Source organism: Drosophila kikkawai, chromosome 3L (genome assembly GCF_030179895.1).
Source record: "Drosophila kikkawai strain 14028-0561.14 chromosome 3L, DkikHiC1v2, whole genome shotgun sequence".
Taxonomy (NCBI): domain Eukaryota; kingdom Metazoa; phylum Arthropoda; class Insecta; order Diptera; family Drosophilidae; genus Drosophila; species Drosophila kikkawai.
This window is the reverse complement of record NC_091730.1, coordinates 27,280,454-27,303,044: the sequence shown is the minus strand read 5'-3', so window position 1 is coordinate 27,303,044 and position 22,591 is coordinate 27,280,454. Positions and strand designations below refer to the sequence as shown.

The 22,591-nt window shown below is 43.8% G+C and overlaps 2 protein-coding genes across 2 annotated transcripts in view; one reads left to right on the top strand and one right to left on the bottom strand.

Annotated features, from left to right (window-relative positions):
- Nucleotides 1–14,649, bottom strand: part of Myo81F (Myosin 81F) — a 530,639-nt gene extending 515,990 nt beyond the window's left edge. Inside the window, exon 1 of the mRNA XM_070285196.1 lies at nucleotides 14,488–14,649. The gene's annotated coding sequence lies outside the window, so the exon portion shown is untranslated. The remainder of the gene's footprint in view (nucleotides 1–14,487) is intronic.
- Nucleotides 3,858–8,882, top strand: LOC138927862 (uncharacterized). Its single transcript, XM_070285464.1, has 3 exons — nucleotides 3,858–7,206; nucleotides 7,262–7,554; nucleotides 8,862–8,882. The coding sequence occupies exons 1-3, from the start codon at nucleotides 3,858–3,860 to the stop codon at nucleotides 8,880–8,882; spliced, it is 3,663 nt and encodes a 1,220-aa protein (XP_070141565.1).
- Nucleotides 14,650–22,591: the final 7,942 nt, after the last annotated feature.

Genomic DNA, 22,591 nt, shown 5'->3' with positions numbered 1-22,591 from the left:
TCACATTGTACAATGGTTTACAAATGTTTAAATGTTAGTCCCACGTATTACGTTTTCCAACATTTATACAGAATTCATGTTATTAATTGTTTATATTATATATTAACAAATAGTGCATTTACCTCCAAAACTGTTTACAAACTCATTCACTATTCGTAACACACTAAAGAAATAAAAAAGTATGGATAGTATGCCGGCATCCTTACACTAGCAAAGGTATCTCTAAGATTTTAGAAACTAACATACAATTATATATTTTAAATTAAACAAAAAATGCATTCTCACACCGAACCTTATCTTGTGCAAATATTTTAAAAACCGAAAATCAATCGATTTTTTAGTACATTTTTTTTATAATTCTTTTCTAATTACTAACCCATTGCTGAATCACTTTAAAAGTAAAAAAAAAATCCTGCACGCATCAGTACGGTCTTTTATATAGTCCTAACATTTTTATATTTGTCTGGTTGCGTTCGAGATGAACAGATGAGATGATCGGTTCCCAAATTAGATGTATAGGTTCGGCACGGAATGTACAACAAGTGCAGTGTGGGTTCAGTGTTGCATGATTACACATGATGAAGAAGAATGAACTCATCCAAATTTAAGTAAAATAAACAGGAAGGATCGACTAAAATCGAATGTTTCTTGGAAGGCATGAGCAAGTTGTCCGAAGCGATCTTCGTTTTACAAAAACAATGCCACTAAATGTCCGCGTCAGAGGGTCATCGAAAATTCTTAAACACCGCGATCTTGAGTTTGCAACAACTAATAACATGGTTTTGGCGACGCATTCCTGCAAAAGGTGTTTTTTTTTTTTTTTAGATTTGTAGTACTTTTTCTTTATATTCCAATGCCAAAAAAAGGAACCCCTCTGGCGACCGTCCTGCAGGACGTAAAAATCGACTGAAACAAAAAATTCAAAGATGTTCTTGGTAAGTATGAATGTGGTTATGAAATAGACTAGAATTATAAAAATTAAAAAAAAATAAAATAAAAAAAAATGGCGGCCATTCAAAATTATTTTTTCGTGAAAATTTTTTTCACTTTTTTGTTGATTAAAAATCGAATGTATAACTTATCAATGTAATTCTAGTCTATTCCATGGACACCTTCATTACGAGTATTTAAAAAAAAACATTAGGATTCGTTAAAAATTGACTGATATAGGACGGTCGCCAGCTCGAAAAATGTAGTTTTCAAGAAAACGCCTTTAAAGTTTTATGTTTGCTCATAACTTTTAAACTATTACGTATTTCGATTTGGCGTTTTAGTATTGTCGACGGCCAAACATTGTAATCGATAGGTAGAATAAGTGTTGGAAGGAAATTCTAGTATTTTGTAAGTTATCCGATGTTGTATGGATTTCTTGGCCCATGAAGTAGGGGCCTACTAATATCGGCACTGTGAATGCCGCCTAAATTGTGCCTTTTCATTGTCTTGTGAATTGTAGGAGGGCACACTGCGGTAAGCTTAAGTTAGTTTAAAAATTTATTAGGCTAATTTAGTGTATTCACAGAATAAAACCGCACCCTTGAAGTTATCCCTCTCTTCGGACCTACTTGTGTGGGGGAGCCGTTTAAGGCAACTCCGCATGAAGCAAGACAACTCCTTTTATTCGCAGTCCTAGGGAGACTGCAAGGGCAACTTGCGCTGGATGGTCTGATGCCCAGCTAGAGAGTTGCCAGGAGCGCATTCCCTTCCCAGTAGCAGAGTCGCAGTCAGCGATATAGTGGAGCGCAGCCAGCGCCGAACGCTGGGTACGGACGGTGCCGCAGGAGCGCCAGGCGCACATTCCCGTACCAGTAGAGGAGTCGCAGTCAGCGACATTGAGGAGCGCAGCCAGCGCCGAACACTGGGTACGGACGGAGACGCAGTCAGCGTCAATTGAGGTATCCGCAGCAAGCGGACAGAAGGCGCAAGGAGCGTCAAGCGTCGGTGTGACGCAGGCAGCGGCACAAGGGTCGCGATTTTGAAGCGCGCTGAGGCAGCGCCATATTGAACCTGGGATGCAGCATTCCCCCAGGAGGAGTTCCCGGCTGAACGGAGGGGAAGCCACCCCTACAACAACGCGAGCGGATCAGCAGCCAGCGAGTAGTGGAGCGGGAAACCGGCCGCAAGTGAACATAACCACGGCGGCGGCCATTTCTCGCCCAGCCACTACGGTGACTACAGTAGCGTCCCAACCGAGGAGTACTGCTGTCACAGCTGCGAGTTCAGTGCCGGAGGAAGGCCCGCCACTCACGTCGTACCTTATGGAGAGGATTACGGCGTTGGAGAATGAGCTGAGGCAGGTTAAAGTCCTGAACAGTGAGAGCACCGCCAATCGCGCGCCAATCGCAGTTGGCCCAAGCGCAAATGGCGCCAACAGTGGAGCGTCGGGGCGGCCGCCATCTTGGGGCGGGCCGCCAGTAGCCACATCTAACGGTGAGGCCCAAACAAACGGGGTCGGGCCTGTCCCACATAGCTGTGTCGGTGCGAGCAGTACGGCCTGCACGCAGCCGCCATATTGGAGTGGACCGCCATTGCTAACGACTAGCAATCATCTTGTGGAGCCACTGTGTGCTACGAGTGTTGCGCAGACGGCGCATGGATTCGTGCTACCGGGCGGGAGCATCCACAACATGGCAACAGCATCGCCATTTGTTGGATCCTACGCCTCGATGAAGCCGAATGGAGCCCAAGGAGCGAATGGGCCAAGAAGGTTTCCGGACCTGCCTGTATTTGGAGGGCAGCCCGAGGAGTGGCCTATATTTAACTGTGCGTTTGTGGAGACGACCCAAGCATACAACTGCACAGACCTGGAGAACAACCAGAGGCTGTTGAAGGCGCTGAAGGATGAAGCACGCGAGACAGTGAAGTCGCTACTGATTCACCCTGGGAACGTCAGCGCCGTGATGGAGCAGCTGCGCTTTAGGTTTGGCCGACCGGAGCAGCTTATACGCAGCCAGCTGAACAGCGTGCGAGAGGTGCCGCCGATTTCGGAGCAGCACCTGGCGAGGATCGTTCCCTTCGCAACCCGAGTGAGTAACCTCACGGCCTTCTTGCAGTCAGCGAAGGCGGAGCAGCACCTGGGGAACCCCACCCTCATGGAGGAGCTAGTGGCAAAGCTTCCTACGAGCAAGCGAGTGGATTGGGCCAGGCACGCTGCATCGATCGAGCCCTTTCACACTGTAGCGCACTTCAGCACGTGGCTACAGGAGTACGCAAACATCGTGTGTACGATTTTGGACGTCGAGGGAAAGGAGCCGAGGCGTCGAGTCCTGCACGCGAGCGTCGACCAGAACGGATGCGATCAGCGGGATGATCGGCATGGAGGTTGTCCCATTTGTGGAGGGCAACACGCTACGACGAGCTGTAGAGAGTTCATCGGAGCTTCGCCATCGAGAAGGTGGAGCATGGTGAAGAGGCATCGGCTCTGCTTCACATGCTTACGGATTGGTCATACAGCTAGAACCTGCAATGGGCACGGCGAGTGCCGAATCAACGGATGCCGCCAGATGCATCACCGTCTGCTACATGGAGCGGACGAGGGGCGAAGATGGCCGGAGCAGCAAAGTGGCTTCAGGCGCCACGACGGTGGGAACCAGCAGTCAGCAGTTTCCAGACGCAGCCCGAAGAAGGTCTTCGCCACGAGGTGGTTACAGGGACCACGAGAGGAGCCAGCAGCCGGCGGTTCTCAGAAATAGCCTGGAGAGAAGAGCCCCGCAGCCAGCGGAGGCACCTGTGCAAAGGAACTTAAGCTGCATTGACGCCGAGGGAGGCTACTATAGTTCCGTATACTGCCAGTAACGCTGTACGGAGCTGGTCGCCAGGTAGATACCTACGCGCTTCTGGATAAAGGATCCTCCGTCACGATGATCGATGACGAGTTGCGGAGGGATCTGGGAGTGCGAGGCGAACATCGACAGCTTAACATTCAATGGTTTGGAGGAAGGGCCAGTAGAGAGCCCACCAACGTGGTGAGTCTAGAGATAAGTAGAGCTGGGAAGCCCACTCGCCACGCGTTGAGGAACGTGTACGCCGTTTCGAGTTTGAGTCTGCCGATGCAGATGTTATGTCGGCGAGATGTCCAGGGCGTGCATAAGGATGCGCGTCTGCCGATGAAGCCCTACAGCAACGTGGTGCCGAAGTTGCTCATCGGACTGGACCATGGACATTTGGGATTGCCACTTAGGACGAGGCGGTTTGCCAGAGAGGGACCGTATGCGGCCGCAACCGAGCTTGGATGGGTTGTGTTTGGGCCGGTAAGTGGACAATCGACTACGCCGTCACCGAGGTCCTGCCTTCTAGCCGTGTCAATGGAAGATGCGATGGAAAAGATGGTAGAGGACTACTTCGAGATGGAAAGCTTTGGTGTGAAGCTCGCGCCACAGGTCGCAGCCAGCGATAACGCGCGGGCACAAAGGATCCTCGAAGACACCACGGTGAAAGTGGGGCGTCGCGACCAGACGGGACTACTCTGGAAGGACAACCACGCTGTGCTGCCACGGAGCTACGAGATGGCGCACAGACGGCTGATCAACGTAGAGAAGAAGTTGAAGCGCAACGGGCAGTTGGCGCTGGAATACGATCGTATCATCAAGGATTACGTGTCCAAAGGGTATGCGAGGAAGCTGCAGCCGGATGAGGTCGCCGTGAAGAGCGACAAGCTATGGTATTTGCCACATTTTGGTGTCGAAAACCCGAACAAGCCCGGTAAGGTCCGGCTTGTGTTTGATGCTGCAGCCAAGGTTGGAGGAACCTCTCTAAATTCGGCGCTGGACAAGGGGCCTCAGCACTATAAGCCCTTGCCAGCCGTGCTCTTCCATTTCAGGGAAGGAGCAGTCGGAGTCTGCGGTGACATCAAGGAGATGTTCCACCAAGTGCTGATCCGACCCGAGGATCGATGTTCCCAACGGTTCCTTTGGAGAGATGGCAACGACGATCGAGACCCGGATGTGTACGAGATGAACGTAATGACATTTGGAGCAGCCTGCTCGCCGAGCACTGCGCATTACGTGAAGACGCTGAATGCCCTGAAGTTTCGGGATTCAGATCCGAGGGCAGTCAAGGCCATCATCGACCACCATTATGTTGATGACTATGTGGACAGTTTCGCTACAGAGAGCGAGGCTATTGACGTATCTACCCGAGTGAAGGAGATACATGCGGAGGCTGGTTTCGAACTATGCCAGTTTTCATCCAGCTCACCCATCGTGAAAGCGGCGTTGGGACCACCTGGACGAGTCAAGAGCGGCGGATGGGGTGAGGCTGAGCAGAAGATCCTTGGAATGCGCTGGCAGGTAGCAACGGATGACTTCAGATTCAACGTGGAGTATCATCGAGTGCCAGAAAGCGTTCCAAGTGGAGATCGAGTCCCTACAAAGAGGGAGTATTTGAGCCTGCTGATGTCAACATTCGACCCATTGGGATTCCTGTGCTGCCTGATGATTACAGCGAAGCTGTTGCTGCGAGAGATATGGAGGCAGAAGATCCAGTGGGACGAACCACTACCGGAGGAGATAGGCAGAGCCTTTGCTGCCTGGCGCAGGCAGATGGACGCCGTGGGACAGTTCCGATGTCCTCGGCACTATTTTGGGCATGGAGCAGTTCGGACCATCGAGTTGCACGTGTTCGTGGATGCAAGTCAATCTGCATTCGCGGCGGTGGCCTATTGGAGGGTCATGTACGAGGATGGCAAGGTGCTGGCTAGTTTCGTGTGCGCAAAGACGAAGTGCGCGCCGATGAGAACGATGTCAATCCCACGGCTGGAGCTGCAGGCAGCGGTTCTTGGAACCAGATTGATGAACACTGTCAAGGAGGAGCACAGTGTGGACATCAGCGAGACGGTATTATGGACGGACTCAAAAACGGTGCTGAGATGGATCGGCAGCACCCACCGCCGGTATAAGCAATTTGTTGGCAACCGAGTGGCGGAGATTTTGGAGTCGTCGGAGGTTTCCCAGTGGAGATGGGTACCTACAGCTGACAACGCAGCGGATGATGCGACGCGGTCGCAGAACAAGGCGGACATTAGCCCGGAATCCCGGTGGCTAAGCGGTCCCGCATTTTTGAGGCAGCCAGCGAGCGGCTGGCCAGTGCCTGAGGAGGGAACTGAGCGTGTTCCGGATGCATCTGATGACGAGGAGATGCCGAGTGAGTTTGCATTGGTGGCCACGAATGAATTTGTCATTCCGTTCCAGAGATTCTCGAGCTTCAGCCGCCTGGTGAGGACCACAGCCTGGGTCTTGAGGTTTGCGCGTTGGTGCCGCAGACAGAGAAGCGAGCTCGAGGAATACGGACTCACTGCAAAGGAGTGTGAGGCCGCGGAGAACCTGCTGGTCAGGCAGGCCCAATTGGAATCGTTTCCCGACGAGATGAGGTCGGCGAAACGCGGAAAGGAAGTCGCCAGCTCGAGCGAGATTCGAGGTCTGGCGCCGTACATGGATGAACATGGAGTTCTGCGAGTTTATGGCAGAGTTGATGCCGCGCTGTGCATGCCGTACAGTGCGAGGAGGCCTGTGATACTGTCACACAGGCACAGTCTTACTGAGATGATTGTGAGACACTTCCACGCCCAGATGAAGCATCAAAACGTGGATGCGACGATTGCTCAGATCCGGACGAGATTCTGGGTCACGAAGATGAGGCGCGTGCTGAAGGAGGTGATCTCGTCGTGCAACGAGTGCAAGTTGCAGCGAACGCGGCCGATGCCGCCGATAATGGCACCCCTTCCAGAGGATCGATTGGGAGCGGGTGGATGGCCATTCAAATATACTGGATTGGACTACTTTGGACCACTGCTGGTGACTGTTGCCCGTCACCGAGAGAAGCGTTGGGTCGCCTTGTTCACGTGTTTGACGACAAGGGCGATTCATCTGGAGCTGGCGCATGACCTGTCGACGGATTCCTGCATAATTGCGATCAGGAACTTTGTCTGCCGTAGAGGACCGGTACATAGACTGCGGAGTGACAACGGCAAGAACTTCGTGGGAGCTGACAGGGAGGCCAGACGATTTGGAGACGTGTTCGAGACGGAGAGAATACAGAGTGAGTTATTTGAATGGGTCTTTAATTGCCCATCGAACCCGTCCGAGGGTGGAGTATGGGAGCGGATGGTGCAGTGCGTCAAGCGAGTGCTGCGCCATACATTGAAGGAAGTCGCGCCGAGGGATCACGTTTTGGAAAGTCTACTGATCGAGGCGGAGAATGTGGTCAATGCCGGTGGATGCGGACCAGGAGGCGCCGTTGACGCCAAACGACCTGCTCAAGGGAGCAGCTAACCTGCCGAATACGCCTGGTTTGGATGCGGAGCTGCCCAAGGAGGGTTCTACGCGAAAGCAGTGGAGGATTGCTCGCATGCTGCGAGACCGTTTCTGGAGGAGGTGGGTCCTGGAGTACCTGCCTACACTTGTGCGCCGCGAGAAGTGGTGCCGGAGAACGGAGCCCATCCGCCAGGGCGATATGGTCTTCGTCTGCGATCCTACCTTGCCCAGACGAGAGTGGCGCAAGGGCATCGTGGAGGAGGTCTACAGCGGAGCTGATGGAGTCGTCAGACGCGCCAGTGTGCGCGTGAGCGACAACGGACTATCTCGGACAATGTTGCGGCCTGTCTCGAAACTTGCAGTTTTGGATTTGAGTGAAGCGGTTCTTCACGGGGTCGGGGATGTCGACGGCCAAACATTGTAATCGATAGGTAGAATAAGTGTTGGAAGGAAATTCTAGTATTTTGTAAGTTATCCGATGTTGTATGGATTTCTTGGCCCATGAAGTAGGGGCCTACTAATATCGGCACTGTGAATGCCGCCTAAATTGTGCCTTTTCATTGTCTTGTGAATTGTAGGAGGGCACACTGCGGTAAGCTTAAGTTTAAAATGTATTAGTTTAAAAATGTATTAGGCTAATTTAGTGTATTCACAGAATAAAACCGCACCCTTGAAGTTATCCCTCTCTTCGGACCTACTTGTGTGGGGGAGCCGTTTAAGGCAACTCCGCATAAAGCAAGACAAGTATGATATTCTAGACACTTATAACTATCAAAAAATGCAAAAAAAAAATCAATTTTTTTTTAACTAACCAGAATGGACCCTAAATTAGATAATGGGTGTGAATAAGGTTCCTTTCAATATTAAATTAAAACAAGAAAGGAAGCTAACTTCGGCACGCCGAATTTTGTATACCCTTGCAGATTGCAATTGGATCATTAAGAAATGCGCCATTCTGGTTGCATAATTAAAAAAAAAAAAATATATATATACATATATATAACAGTTGTATATTTATAGATCGCATAAATAAAATGCTGAAAAATACTTATTATTATGTTTACAGTTTGACAGTTACAGTTTTACATTCCCAGCTTTACATTTTCTCTTCATTTAACGATCGCTTCTATGGCAGCTATATGATATAGTTGTCCGACTTTCATAATATGTATACCACAATTTTGAAATAATAACAGCTCATATTTCAGAGTAGATGAAAATACGTTGAAAAACTACGAAGTTATAATTTTTTTCTATTATTTTCCGATCGTTCCTATGGCAGCTATAAGATATATTCGTCCGATTTTCATAAAATTAGTACCAAAATTCTGAAATGTTATAAAATTATGCAAAATTGTTGAAAAATAGCCAAGTTATAATTTTTTTCTAAAAATGATATAGTCGTCCGATTTGATAGCTTTAAAACTGAGGGACTAGTTTGCGTAGAAACAGACAGATGGACAGACGGACAGATTATAACCGTTTTACAATCACAGCTATAGAATTTTAATTTTAATGAATGAGATTGCGTGGCTCCAGTGCCGTCTTAAACCTAATGATTATATAATAGGGGGAGAATATCTATATACTTATTAGCTAATTCTTAAATTATAGCAAGATGTTGTGCGCCTGTAGAATAGAGGCGTCACACAACATAAAATTAAAAACGAAATAATACAAAATGGCCTTGTCTCAAAGTAGATAAAAATACATTGAAAAAAAAGCGAAGTCATAATATTTTCTTGAAAAAATGTTTCGATCGTTATGATATAGTTCGGATCTGGACTGTTTCAACACACATGTATACATATATACTATATACATCGCGAGGAGCTTCTTCAGTGAGAGGGTGCTTATCGTGAACAAGGACGTGGGCTCCAGAGTATACGAAGTCTCAGCCGAAGTCTCTCAGGGCTCCATGCTGTGACCGCTGCTCTGGAACACCATGTAAAACGGGGTTCTACGTACGACTCCCGATGCCCAGCGACACCACTATCGATGGCTTCGCCGACGATGTAGCAGTGGTGGTAGTTGCGAAGAAGCGCACGGCTGCAGAAAAGAAGGCAAATACTGCGATTGAATCGTGGCTCTCAAGCGCTGGTCTGGAGCTAGCGTCACATAAGACTGAGGCGGTCTTTATTACGATCCGGAAAAAGGTGGAAACGGCTGAGATGCAGGTTGGCGGAGCTGTGATCCAGTCACAGAGGGCAGTAAAATACCTGGGTGTTCCCCCCACACCAGGTTATCCTTTAAGGAGCACTCGCCCGGTTACTGCTAAACACCAGAGGACCCAAGCAGAACACCAGAGGGTGCTAACAAGCGTTGTCACCTTCCAAATGCTGTATGCGGTGCCAGTGTGGGCTGAGGCGGCAAAAAAAAGTCCACCTATAGACTTTGTGCCATTCGAGGGGTGAGCGCCTTCGGAAAGATTTCATACGACGCGGTGCTGCTAGCCGGCTTAGTCCCTCTGAAGGAGCTGGTCCGCGAGAAGGCCGATATTCGTACCGCGCATTGCGGTGGGCAAGAAACCGATAGAGCCGTGACCGCCGAGCTGAAAAGCGCGGCCAGGGTAAGGAACTACGGGATCTGGCAGGCCAGGTGGAACGATGGACGCATAGGCTGATCTCCAACATCCAGGACTGGATGGAGCGGAAGCATGGGCAGGTAGATTTTTACCTAACCAATGTTCTGAGCGGGCATGGCTGCTTCCGCAGCTACTTGAAGAGGCTCTGTGACGACACGGAGGACGGCTGCCCGGAGTGCGGATTCAGGATAATCGAAGAGGCGGGACACGCCATCTTCGAATGTCGCCGATTCAACGAGCGATGGGACGAGCTGGATGCGGTGGCGGGGTCAGCGATCAGGGTTGACACGCTGGTGCCGCTGATGCTGGCGGACCCAAGGAGATGGGCGGAGTTCTCAGTCAAGCTGATGAGATCCCTCAGATCGCTAGAGAGAGGGAGGAACGAGCGGACTGACTGAGCAGCCTTCCATTCTGCGAAACATTGCTTTGCGGTTACTGTGGTATGTGGTTACTGTTATTGTTAAGGGGGGACATCTGAGAAACTGGCAAAAAAAAGCCCATTTTCCAGAATTTTTTTTGGCCAAATGAAAAAGCCAATCGAAAAATTTTAAAGTAGGTTTGATAATGTTAGATGTGAACTACAAAATAAATTTTTTTGTTAATAAATCGAAAAATGGCGGCTGTGCAGCATGTCTTCGTAGGCCCTATTTTTTTGAAAGGGGTCCATGGCCGAAAACCTAACGTCCTTAGTTTTTGATCTAGAACAAAAAATCAATTTATTTTTAGTTTCTATATCTCAACCGCTATCGACGTACGTAGGATTTTTTCGATATTTTGATATTTTGCAAAATGGTGAGTGATTAAATAAAATTTTCAATTTTCATGAAAAAAAAACGTCACAAAATTGTTGATAAAAAAAAAGTAAGCAAAAAAAAAAAAAATCCTACGTACGTCGATAGCCATAGGTATTTTGGATATACTGTCAAAATTTCAGATCGATCGGTTAAGATTTGTTCGAGTTATGTTTTCGGCCAACTCAAAAAAAGTGGTTTTGAGAAAAACGCGTTTAAAGTTTTAAAATCGTATATGATTACATGTGAGGCATCGCCGCAGAATGAAAAATTTCGACACTTAGAAACTTTTGCCGGACTCTATCTTTTGATATGTTATTTTTAAGACCCTAAAGTATTCTTTAAGCAAAAAAAAATTTTTTCGATTTTTAAAAAAAGTTACTCAGATGTCCCCCCTTAAGTGTAAAATAATAATAATAATCAGTCAAAAGAGTGCAACGTTTTATTTAGATAGCTTTAAAACTGAGGGACAGGCGGCAATGGCAAGATCTACTAAGCTGTTGATGCTGATCAGGAATATATAGGGGCGGAAATGACTCCTTTAGTCCGCTCCAAGCTTCTGACTATAATTAGAATACCCTGCAATGGTATAAAAAGGTGCCCTAAAGCCTTATATGCCGACTTCTTCACCATTATCTATGCCATTGATCAAAAGCAATTGTTGCTCACTTACAATGCAGCTAATGTGCTGCAATACCTATCACAGTCACCTGACCTTAATCTGATCAAAACTCTGTGGGAGGAATTGAATTAACGCTTTAAAATACATATTTCATCAACAAAATAATAATAAATAAGTAAATTTAAATTTAAAATTTGTCACGTTTTTTACCTCTTTTTAATTCGCCATTGTACATACACTTGTCCGCACAAAATGGCTTCATTAAAAATTCCGATTTATTTCTTACTTTTTATGCCCTTGCAGGGTATTATAATTTTAGTCAAAAGTTTGCAACGCAGTGAAGGAGACCTTTATATATATATTCTTGATCGGCATCAACAGCCGAGTCGATCTCGCTATGTCCGTCTGTCCGGATGGGACGACTATACGAGGGTGGGCTGATAAAAAGTCGGCCTAACAAAGAAAAAAATTTTTTAAAAATTCATAAATATTTTATTCGATTAGTGTTTTCTATCAGCGGATTACTGTGAAAGTTTCATGCGGTTTTATCAACACTGGTAATTTTGGCGGGACTTTTAGCGCATTCACTTTTGCATTGTCGTCAACATGAACAAAATCGAATATCGTGCTGTCATAAGATTTCTGTTTTTAAAAGAGAAATCCAACGAAGATATTAAAAATGAGTTGGACAAAGTTTATAAGGATTCAGCTCCATCGTTTTCAACAATAAAATATTGGACTGCTGAATTTAAACGCGGGCGGACAAGCATTTTTGACGATGACCGCCCGGGTCGTCCCAGAGAGGTGACAACACCAGAAATTGTGGATAAAGTCCATGGAATGATACTGGATGATCGCCGAATCAAGCTGCGAGAGATTGCAAATGCTCTAAACATTTCTCGGGAACGCGTTGGACACATTTTACACGAATTTTTACACATGAGTCAGCTTTCGTCAAGGTGGGTGCCGCGATTGCTCACAATGGAAAATAAACGCAACCGCTTGCACATTGCGAAGGAGAGTTTGGCATTGCTTAACGCAAACAAAAACGAATTTTTTCGCCGTTTTGTGACTGTTGACGAAACCTGGATTCATCACCATACACCAGAGAGTAAGGAACAGTCAAAGCAATGGATTTCAACTGGAGAAACGGCACCGAAAAAGGCAAAGATCGGTTTGTCGGCCAACAAGGTGATGGCAACGGTTTTCTGGGATGCCCGAGGTGTAATTCATGTGGATTATCTGGAAAAAGGCAGAACAATTACGGGAGAATACTATTCCAATGTCTTGGGACGATTTGATTCGGAGCTGAAGAAAAAAAGGCCTCACATGGCGAAGAAAAAAGTTTTGTTTCACCAGGACAATGCTCCCGCTCACAAGAGCGTTGTCGCCATGTCGAAATTGTGTGAATTGCACTACGAAATTCTACCCCATCCACCCTATTCTCCAGATTTAGCACCGTGTGACTATTATTTATTTCCAAACTTAAAAAAATGGCTTGGGGGTAAGAAATTTCAGTCAAATGAACAGGTAATATGTGAAACAAACGCCTATTTTGAGGACCTGGACAAATCCTATTTTATGGAAGGTATTAAGAAACTGGAGGATCGGTGGTCCAAGTGCATACGTCTGAAAGGAGATTATGTTGAGAAATAAAAAAGAAAAAATTAAAAAAAAACGTATTTTCTTTGTAAGGCCGACTTTTTATCAGCCCACCCTCGTATATATCATAAAGCTGTCATACGAATTATTCAAAAGTTTTTAGAAAATAAAAACAATTTTTAGAAAATTGAACATTTTTTCATTTCATTTTTAAAATATGGCATATTTTTATTATTTAAGAATTTCGGTTTTAATTTTATGAAAATCGGACAACTATATTATATAGCTGCCATAGAAACGATCGGTTGATGTAGAGAAAATGTAAAGCTGGCGATTTAAAACAGTAACTGTAAAAAATAAGGATAGATAAAATGTAATGAATGTAAAGCAGTAGAATATGTATCCTCCATTGGCTTCAAAAAAATTTTAAAGGCGTCTCGACACTAAGTTTACATTTTAATAATTTTTAAGAATATATTTTTCAAAAGGTAAATACCCTCAGAAATATATATATTTTCTTTATTTCTGTGTTTTAAATGAGGCCAGACGATCTTGAACATATTTAAGTCTGGACCTTGGAGCGGCCAGTTCAAGACGGTACCGAAAACATCATTTAAACAATTGGGAACAGGCCGTTTTTTTTAATGGGGCATTATCCTGCTGCAGAATAAATTACTTAAAAATTGGCCTAACGGTCATGACCTCCAAATATTGTTCTTGGTTTATGAAAACGGTTATGGCAACGCATATCCACAGCCTGGCAGAGCTTCCTCCATGGCTCACTTTTTGACGAACGGGCCTGATTCTTTCCATTGGTACATATAAAATTATAAGAAATACTTTTTGTTTTTTTTTTTACGAGTTGTACATAAGAGATGTCATCTGTCCATTTGTCATGACTTCATTCAGAATTGACTTGTCCAGCTTTATAAGCTTGTTTGCCTTTTCTCTTAGAGCGCTCACATACTGTTTTAAGCACACCTTAACGATTATTTGCGGTGAGATTCCACCTAAGACAAACATTTTTCTTTGATTACGGTAGAGCGGTTCTGTCTTCATTGTTGTTTTGCGATAGGGTCTGTTTTTTAAAATTATTTTGTTTTCTCATCTTGTTAATCTGATAAACAGTTCGACGCAACACATTGAACTCATTCGCTGTTTTTTCTTCTTCAACTTTGTTACCGTTGCAAACCAGACAACCAAACTTATTTCAGCATTTTAACCATAATTTTAAATAAATTTTAAGAACTCTTTTTTTAATATTAAATGCTTAAATTTATAAATGTAAGAGTTGTTTGATTTGGGCGTTCCTATCAGCATAAGGTGAATGCAAGCAGTAAATATAAAATTTGGCATGCATACAGAGCTTCTTTGTTTTGCGCATAATTTTATCATCGTTATCTGAAGGATTTTATCATACATACATACATATGTACATAGCGCCCGGTGCATACATACATACATACATATGCATGTAAATATTATTATTTATTTATATTATAAGATTCAAAAAATTAAAATATGCAGGAATAAAAATGCATGGCGGATTTTAAATATTTACTCCTATTGATTAACTCCTATTGACTGTTACGTTTAGAATCTCTTGGTACATAATATGTATATAATAAAATACAACTGCACCTGTGGTAGATGTTTTTCGTTTTTGCGAAAGTACTGTATAATAATGGCAGTAATAATGTTTTTATGAGTGCACAATGTAATCTACATATATCGCTTATTCTGAAATTCACATGGGTGGGCATATAAATATACAAGACCATAAATAATAATTCGGTGTTTTAAAAAGATATACATTCCATCATTTAATGTAATCAAACACTTAGGATTCTTCGATATTTATATTTTTAAATATATCGATACTTTTTAAAATGTTCGCATACTTTTTTCACTTGGTAATGCCCATATGATACTGTAATGCAGTTTTCATTAATTAGCTACTTCATTAGAACCTTGAAAGAGTCAACTATATGTGTAATTTTGCTTGAATTTTGCTTGGATTATTTTGGTAATACGACTACGGTCACACCGACCGTAAAAGGTAAACAAAAAAAACGGCCGCCATTCGCGGCGTATTATTATGAATTTCTGAATTCCTCGTCGAAGTATTATTGCATAAATAAATGCAGAATCCTTTAAATTTATGTTTTTACCCCTATTATGCTTAAAATTTTTTTAATTATTACAAAAAAAATAATTTTAATTAATTTTACAGCGCAAGAACCTTGCTACCGCACAACATATTATTTTTGCTAATTTTCTAATATATTTTCAGTTCAAAAAACAAGCGAAATGATATAAAAATAAAATTCTCATTGTGAGACCATACTGTCAATGAACTGGCTAATACATTTTTCAATTACAATTTTCTTCATTAAACCCGTATTTTGTTATCGAGTATCTAGTATATAATATGTAGATCTATCGATTATCGCGGCAATGAAGTAGCTAATGCATTATTCTAATGCATTAGAGCGCACTATAGTCATCTTCCTCGCACTTGTGTAAAACGTTTTAGCGCTGTCAAATCTTTAATGAAGTCTCTAATTAATGCGGCAGTGTCATGCCAGTATAAATACATTTCATCTTATACTCTGTTTCCACATACCTCATCGGTGTAAATAAATGGAGGTTTTTGACGTCTGCCATCCGAAAAATTTTTTGGAATCAAAATAAAAAATTCCATAACATTTTGAATGGGAATTTCGTTAAGGGTATCGGGAGGGTAAAACATCATTTCAAAGCAGTGAGAGAGAGCGAGAGGCAAATAGTTTCAAACAGCTGCTCGCTCCGTTCAAAAGGAGACGCAAAACAGCTGATATCGGGGTGTAACAATAATTCATTTGATTTATTCTTACACCCCTATTGGAGAGAAAGTTGAAGGGAATAAGTGGGGTTGATAGGGGCTGTCAAGGCGAAGCCCATAGTATGGAATTTAACCCACAAAGGACTTTTTAATGTCATATTTATTAATATTTTCAATATTTTGTTTGAATATTTGTTTACAAACAGCTGTCCAGTGTGACCAATGAAAAGCCTTAAACGCCATAAAAGAAACATTTTCATGGCGTTTCATGGATTTTCCTTAATTTTTTGGTCACACTGGTTACGGAGCCAAATAAACAGAGATTCCGCTGTATTAATTTATACAGCGGATTTTCGTCGTCAGAGTGTCAGGCCTAAAAGACAAAAAAAAGATGACCGAAGCCTTTGGTGGCTTCCGTTGCCCCCCTTGGTAGCGTTTCGTTCCCTACGAGGCTGCACCGTGGCATCGGAACAGATTATTGTGCCAGAAGTCTTCCTTCGGTGTCCAATAAATAATAACGTCAACCAATAAGATGGTTGAAAAAAATTGGTGCCAACAAAAAAAAGGCTCTAAGGCCGGAACTTGGCCTCCTAACTGTTCCTGCTTTGTCCCTGACCACTCACCTTTCGGGTTCGCCGATCCGGCTTCCCAGGTCCTAACTTCCAGGTTTTTTAATATTTACTTCACTTTCACTTGACTTTTTTTCACCCCCTTATATTATATTTTTTATATTTACTTTGCATGCGTTTTTATATATTTATCGTAGTTATTATTTAGTTACATTATATTATATTTTTTATATTTATTTTGCATGCGTTTTTACTTAATTATTACTATTTTTATTATATTATATTTTTTTTCCCCTTATTAAATATTATTTTTGTTCTCTTGTAACGTTTCCTCGTTCTTTTCTTCCTTCATTCACCGCGTCTATCTAGTTCGCGATTCGTGCCGTACGTCACACGGCTGCGCCCCTCGGTCGGTTGGGCGGGAGGTGGAAGCGGGACCCCGAAAGAAAAAAAAAAAAAATAGAGTCTTCCCACACACCGACGAAGCGCATTCACCGTCCGTTGAACTAACTGCCCATAATGTTTTGCCGTTCCGAATTTTCTCAAATGGACCGCGGTTAGAACGCATTAAAATCTAACCACGGTTTGTTTGGCGATACTTATAGGGTCTTCCCACACAACGTCAATGCACATTCACCGTCCGTTGAACAAACGGTCCATAAGGTTTTGCCGTTCCGAATTTTCCCAAATGGATCGCCGTTAGAACACATTAAAATTTAATACTGTCTTCCCACACAGCGCATCTGTGAGGAACGTTTGGGATTTTTCGCAGATGCGAAACTCGTGTTCCCACAGAGCTGCATCAAAGTGCATCTGCATCCGAACAGCTGATCGATCAGCTGTGGTTCATGAAAACGTAAACAAAGGCTGTCGAATTGGCAGTTGCAAATTTGAAATGGAGCATTTACCAACTATTTTGGCTGTTGTACAACAGCAAAAGGCACAGATTGCGTCAGAATTTATCCGCAATAAATTTAAATGAATTAAATGACAAGGAATTTTAGTTTTTCTAATGATTTTTCTCTAACAAAGAGCAAATTCCCCGAAGAGTGTCTATAGGTGGTATAGGCATCCAAAATAAGGTAGAGGTAGGCGGTTTATATTAAATAGTAACAATTGGGGACATATTGGGGCAAGAATATACAGAAAAAACGCCAACATCTATTTTGGGCATGCTTGTAGCTTTGGCGCCACGTTTTAAATTCCATATCTCATTTGTTTCTCGCCAAGTGTGTATACACTTTCGTAGTGATGGTCAAATTTTCAGAGTTGCACCGAAAAACTATCGCCTAAATATCGCCAAACAAACGGTCGTTACATTTAGATGCGCTTTGATGCAGGGCCAATTGAGAAAATTCGGAACGGCAAAACCTTATGGACCGTTTGTTCAACGGATGCCAGATGCGCTTTGACGGTGTGTGGGAAGACCCTATAACCACGGTTTGTTTGGCGATAGTTAGGCTATAGTTTTTCGGTGCAACTCTGATTCTTCTTCTTAATTTGATCATTCACCACGAAAATGTAAACAAACTTCGCGAGGAACAAATGAAAAATGGAAGGCGCCAAAGCAACAGGTTGTATATCAACAGGTTGTTTACATTTTAATATTAGTAATTGTTTTTAATTTTGCAGATACTAGAACCGCCGTTGGGAAGCTCAGGTGAACCCAGTATATGGAGTGCCTGCTCATCGACGTATGGCAGGAGAACATAGAGCAGTTGCGAGGATCTCGCAAGAACTGCCATGTATACATGGAGATGGCCCAGACCTTGATGGAGGCTGGGCATGATGTATCATGAAAGGACGTCAAGACGAAGCTGGAGAACATGACGAAGAAGTACAAGTAAGTATGAGTACCAGAACACATTACATTAATTGTGTTATTCCTCGAAATTTTTCTTATTTGCAGGCAGGAAAAAAACAAAATGGGGGCAAGCGGTGGGGCCCCATCTGGGTGGCAGCATTTTGAGACGCTGCACGCGTTTCTCGGGTCGTTCCGTGTCCACAATATGGAGCAGGATACGAAAGTATGCTCCCTCCCAGATAGTTTTTGTGTACACTCAATAATTAACATGTTTTTATTGCAGATACGACAGAGTATTTTTCAGAGGACGTTCTGGAGGACCCGGAGGAATCAAATCTGAGCGGAAGTCGACGTTACGGCAGTTTGCCTCCAGCCAAAAGAGCAAGAGTAGACAAAAAAAAGAGCTGGTTGAAATTGCTCGAGGGAGGCTGGAGGAGCAGAAAGCGAAGACTGAAATTCTGCAAAGAAAGTTCCAGTCGGAACTTCTTCAATTTCTGAGGGAGTCCAAGAACTGAAAACCTTTAAATAGAAAAATTAATTAAAAAACTAAAAAAATAATAATAAATAATAAAACCCTTATTTATTTAAAAATTTGTGTTTCCATTAAGACAATATTGAGCAATTGCTGCTCTAATTTTTTCAGTAGGCTGGCTAAAATCTGCACACATGTTGGTTCGATTGGGTTGTTCACGAAGGTCACGGGCAGCCAGTTGCCAATTATCATTAATAGCGCTGTTGTGCTCATTTAAAATGTTATGCAAAATACAACAGGTTAGAACAATTGCATTATTGTTTTTGTAGTGGCTGTCAAGTCCCTTTCCAACAAATCGAAACCTGGCCTTTAAATGCCGTAAAGCTTTTTCTACAACTCGCCTAGCTTTTGACAAATTGTAGTTAAATGTGCGCTCCTCTACGCTCGCGGTCGTCGAAAATGGGTATGGTTTCATCAACGTTTGGGAAAATCGGAAAGCCGAGTCTAAGCAGCAGCGAAACTTGTACGCCACAGATTTCCTTTGATTTTTCCCAAATTAAAGTAGACGACCCCAATTTCCTTGCAAGGCTAGACTTTTGAAAAATAGTCGAGTCGTTGCAAAGCCCTGCAGAGCCGATGTTTACATAGGTAAATTTGTACCTATAGTTAATATACTATTTAATACAATTAGCAGATTATAAAAGATCTAAAGAGCAGGTAACTTGCCTGTAATCCACAAGAGCGAATAGTACGATTGAGTACCAACATTTGTAGTTGTGATGATCGACTGCATCTGCTGCCGATGGTTTTATTTCGAAATGACAACCATCTAGAATATATATATATATATTTTATATATGTACGTGATTAATGAATTGATTTATTACCAATTGCTCCTAGACATTGGGGAAATCCAATTTGTTCAAAGCCCCTGACACACTCCTCAACTTTTTCGAGAGTTAAATAGTCAGGGGACATGAATTCACCGGCAAACTCGGTAATGACAGCCCGGCAAAATTCATGGAGTATTTTGCACCCAGAGTTTTGTGTGCCACATCGAATAGCCTTCCAATGGAACGATACTCCGAGGATGATCCCAAGGTGTACAAGGCGATAGCAATCCTCTTCTCCAAAGAAATTGCAGTTCGCCAGTTAGTATCCTTCTTTCGGAGAACTTCTGGGCGATTCACCAAAAAGGAAAAGGTACGCTTCTCCATCCGAAAGCTCTCTTTAAAGAACTCATCGTTGTTTTCCGGTATATCCTTCTCCCAAAATGTTCCGAATCGCTTCTATTTAATATATCATATTTAATAAAATTTTGGTAGCACCTACCACCATCCACACTCTTCGTGGCATTTGCTCTTTGGTAAAGTAAAGTTCAAGGAGAGCTTCCAAGTCGTTGTCGTAATTTACATTTAGCGACACTTTTTTTTTTTTTTTTTTTTTTTTTTGTTTTGGCTTCGTGTAAGCTGTCAAAGGCATTGGACGTGTTTTCGGCTATTAAAAAAGAAAAAGGGAAAATTACAAAAAATAAATAAATTTCTCATGTTTTCGTGAAGTGCAAACGCATTTTTGCTTCGCTGCGAACTTCATTGTGAAGAATCTATGGACAAGTCCACCTCTGTGGCAAAAGCTATTTCTTTTCCAAATCCGACCTCTAAGGTCGTGGTGTCAGTGCCCTTACTTTCCGTTGTTTGTTCCAATCGCGAAAACCAAGTGAAACCAAAAGACAGTCGCATTTATTCTGGGTGCCGCCCGATTGCGGGGCTTGCGTCTTATCCACTTGGCTACGCTCTTCTTTTTGGAGGTCGGATAAAGGACCTATTTATACAACAAGTCAGTAAAGCAGTGCATAATGTCTAATCTTTCGGACACTGAAGAAGATCTAAACATCAGCGAGATCGTGGCTCGGCAGCAACGACAAATGAGTGAGGCACTTAATTGCTCATTAGCCGAATTCAGCCGGCGACTTGCCGCCTCCTCCTCCGTCAACACCGCACCAATATCAAACATTGATGTAGCAGTCATAAATGGCGACGATGAAGACTGGTGGACCCCTAGATCGGCGAACAACAAACGCCGTCTCGTCTCCGGATCACCGAGCTCAGCCACCAAAATTCTGAAAAATTCCAATGCCCTAATACTTCTACCAACCAATTCGATGAACTGTCAGACATGGACACAGACATCGAAGGTCCTCAAGCAGTTAGCCCCGAAGACCCAGCAATAGCTAGTACTTCAACCGGCTTAAGGCAGGTTAACACCAACAGTAACAATACTATTAACAACGGCAGTAGTCTTACCAGCAGCTCTACCAACAATGCCGGAAGCAACAACAACAATCTCAGCCGGCCTGGAAGTCAGGAACATTTATCCACCCACAAACCACCTCCGATTGTGGTTGATAACTGTGAGAATCTGAACGGACTTATCAGATCCACAGACAAAATCGTTGACCCGACCAAATACTCCCTAAAATGTCATTCCAACAACTCTGTTTCCATCTTAGCTGCTGATTCTGATACATATGGAGCTATAACAAAGTCCCTGACTCTTAAAAAAGTTCCTTTCCATTCTTGGCAGTTGAAAGAAGAAAGGTCTTATCGAGGTGTCATCCGTGGTGTCCATCATTCTGTCCCGGATGAAAACATAAGGGAAAGCCTTACATCGGCTGGTCACACGGTTCGATTTGTTAACAGGCCCAGAAGCCGCTTCGACAAAACCAAGTTCGTTAACTTAGTTTTTGTTGAACTGGAACCTGCGACAAATAACAAAGAAATCCATGATATTAAAACGCTTTGTAGGCAACGGGTTCAAGTTGAACTCCCTTACAAAAAGGATGATGTTCAATGCCACCGGTGTCAAGCTTTTGGACATACAAAAAATCATTGCCAAAAGCTTTTCAACTGCGTCAGATGCGGCCTGCAACACGGTGTGGAGGCCTGCTTAAAGGATCTTCACCCAGTGAAGTGTGTTAACTGTGGCGGAGACCATACAGCTAGCTATAAAGGCTGCCTAGTTTATCAGCAAGTTGCCAATCGACGGAAAAGTGTCACAACTCATCGCAGCACCGTTCCCCAACAGCCAGCTCATCCAATAGTTCGGTCTAACCTTGTTACTTCAAGCTCCTACGCTAACGCAGTTCGAGGGCAAGTTAGTCGCCCCCAGCACCATGCTCCTATGAATGTCCTGCATAGTCAACAATTTCCCCCATTGGGCAGCAACAATACTAAGAAAAGTCAGCTACGCCACCAAAAGGAACCCCCTCGACAGCAACACCAGCAGCAGCAGCGCCAGCAGCAGCAGCAGCAGCAGCAGCAGCAGCAGCACCACCAGCAGCCGCAGCAGCAACAGCAGCAGCACCAACAGCAGCAACAGCAGCAGCACCAACAGCAGCAACAGCACCAGCCGCAGCATTCACAACAACAACAACAGCAGCAGTCTTTCCCTCAACAACAGCGACGCAGCTCGCAGCAATCTTTCAACGACCATCAGTGGCAGCGCCAAGAGCAAATGTTCTTGCAATCGAACGAAAGAATTTCGGTCCTTGTCGCCCAGTTTGACAAATTATTCCAAATGATGGTGTCGATGATGGGTCTTGTCTCTAGACTCCTACCACAAACTTCTCCAGGAACTGCACAAGCAGTTGCTGGATTTTTCCCAGCTAATATAGTCCAACAATGAGTCAAATTGGACTCAAAATTGGTGTGTGGAACGCCGACGGGCTGGCCAACAAAGCACAGGAGCTAGAGCTTTTTGTTCATATACATCACATAGATATTATGTTGGTCAGCGAAACACACTTCTGCTCTCGATCATATTACAAACTACACGGATATGACGTTCACATCCCGCCGATCGCCACCGTGGGGGCTCTGCAGTCATCATAAAGTCCTGTCTCAAACACTACCAATTTTTAACAATGGAACATCAAAGTGCTCAATGTGTCGCAGTCAAAGTCAATACGGATCAAGGTGATATTGCTATTGCCTCTATTTATTGTCCTCCAAACTTCCAGCGCACCTATGAGGACTTTAGAACACTGTTTGAGGAACTAGGACCCAAATTTCTAATTG

Coding starts and splice junctions, on each gene's coding strand:
- LOC138927862 (XM_070285464.1), top strand. CDS start 3,858: ATGATCGATGACGAGTTGCGGAGGGATCTGGGAGTGCGAGGCGAACAT. Junction 7,207..7,261: donor GGAGAATGTGGTCAATGCCG/GTGGATGCGGAC, acceptor TCAAGGGAGCAG/CTAACCTGCCGAATACGCCT. Junction 7,555..8,861: donor TCAGACGCGCCAGTGTGCGC/GTGAGCGACAAC, acceptor CTTAAATTATAG/CAAGATGTTGTGCGCCTGTA.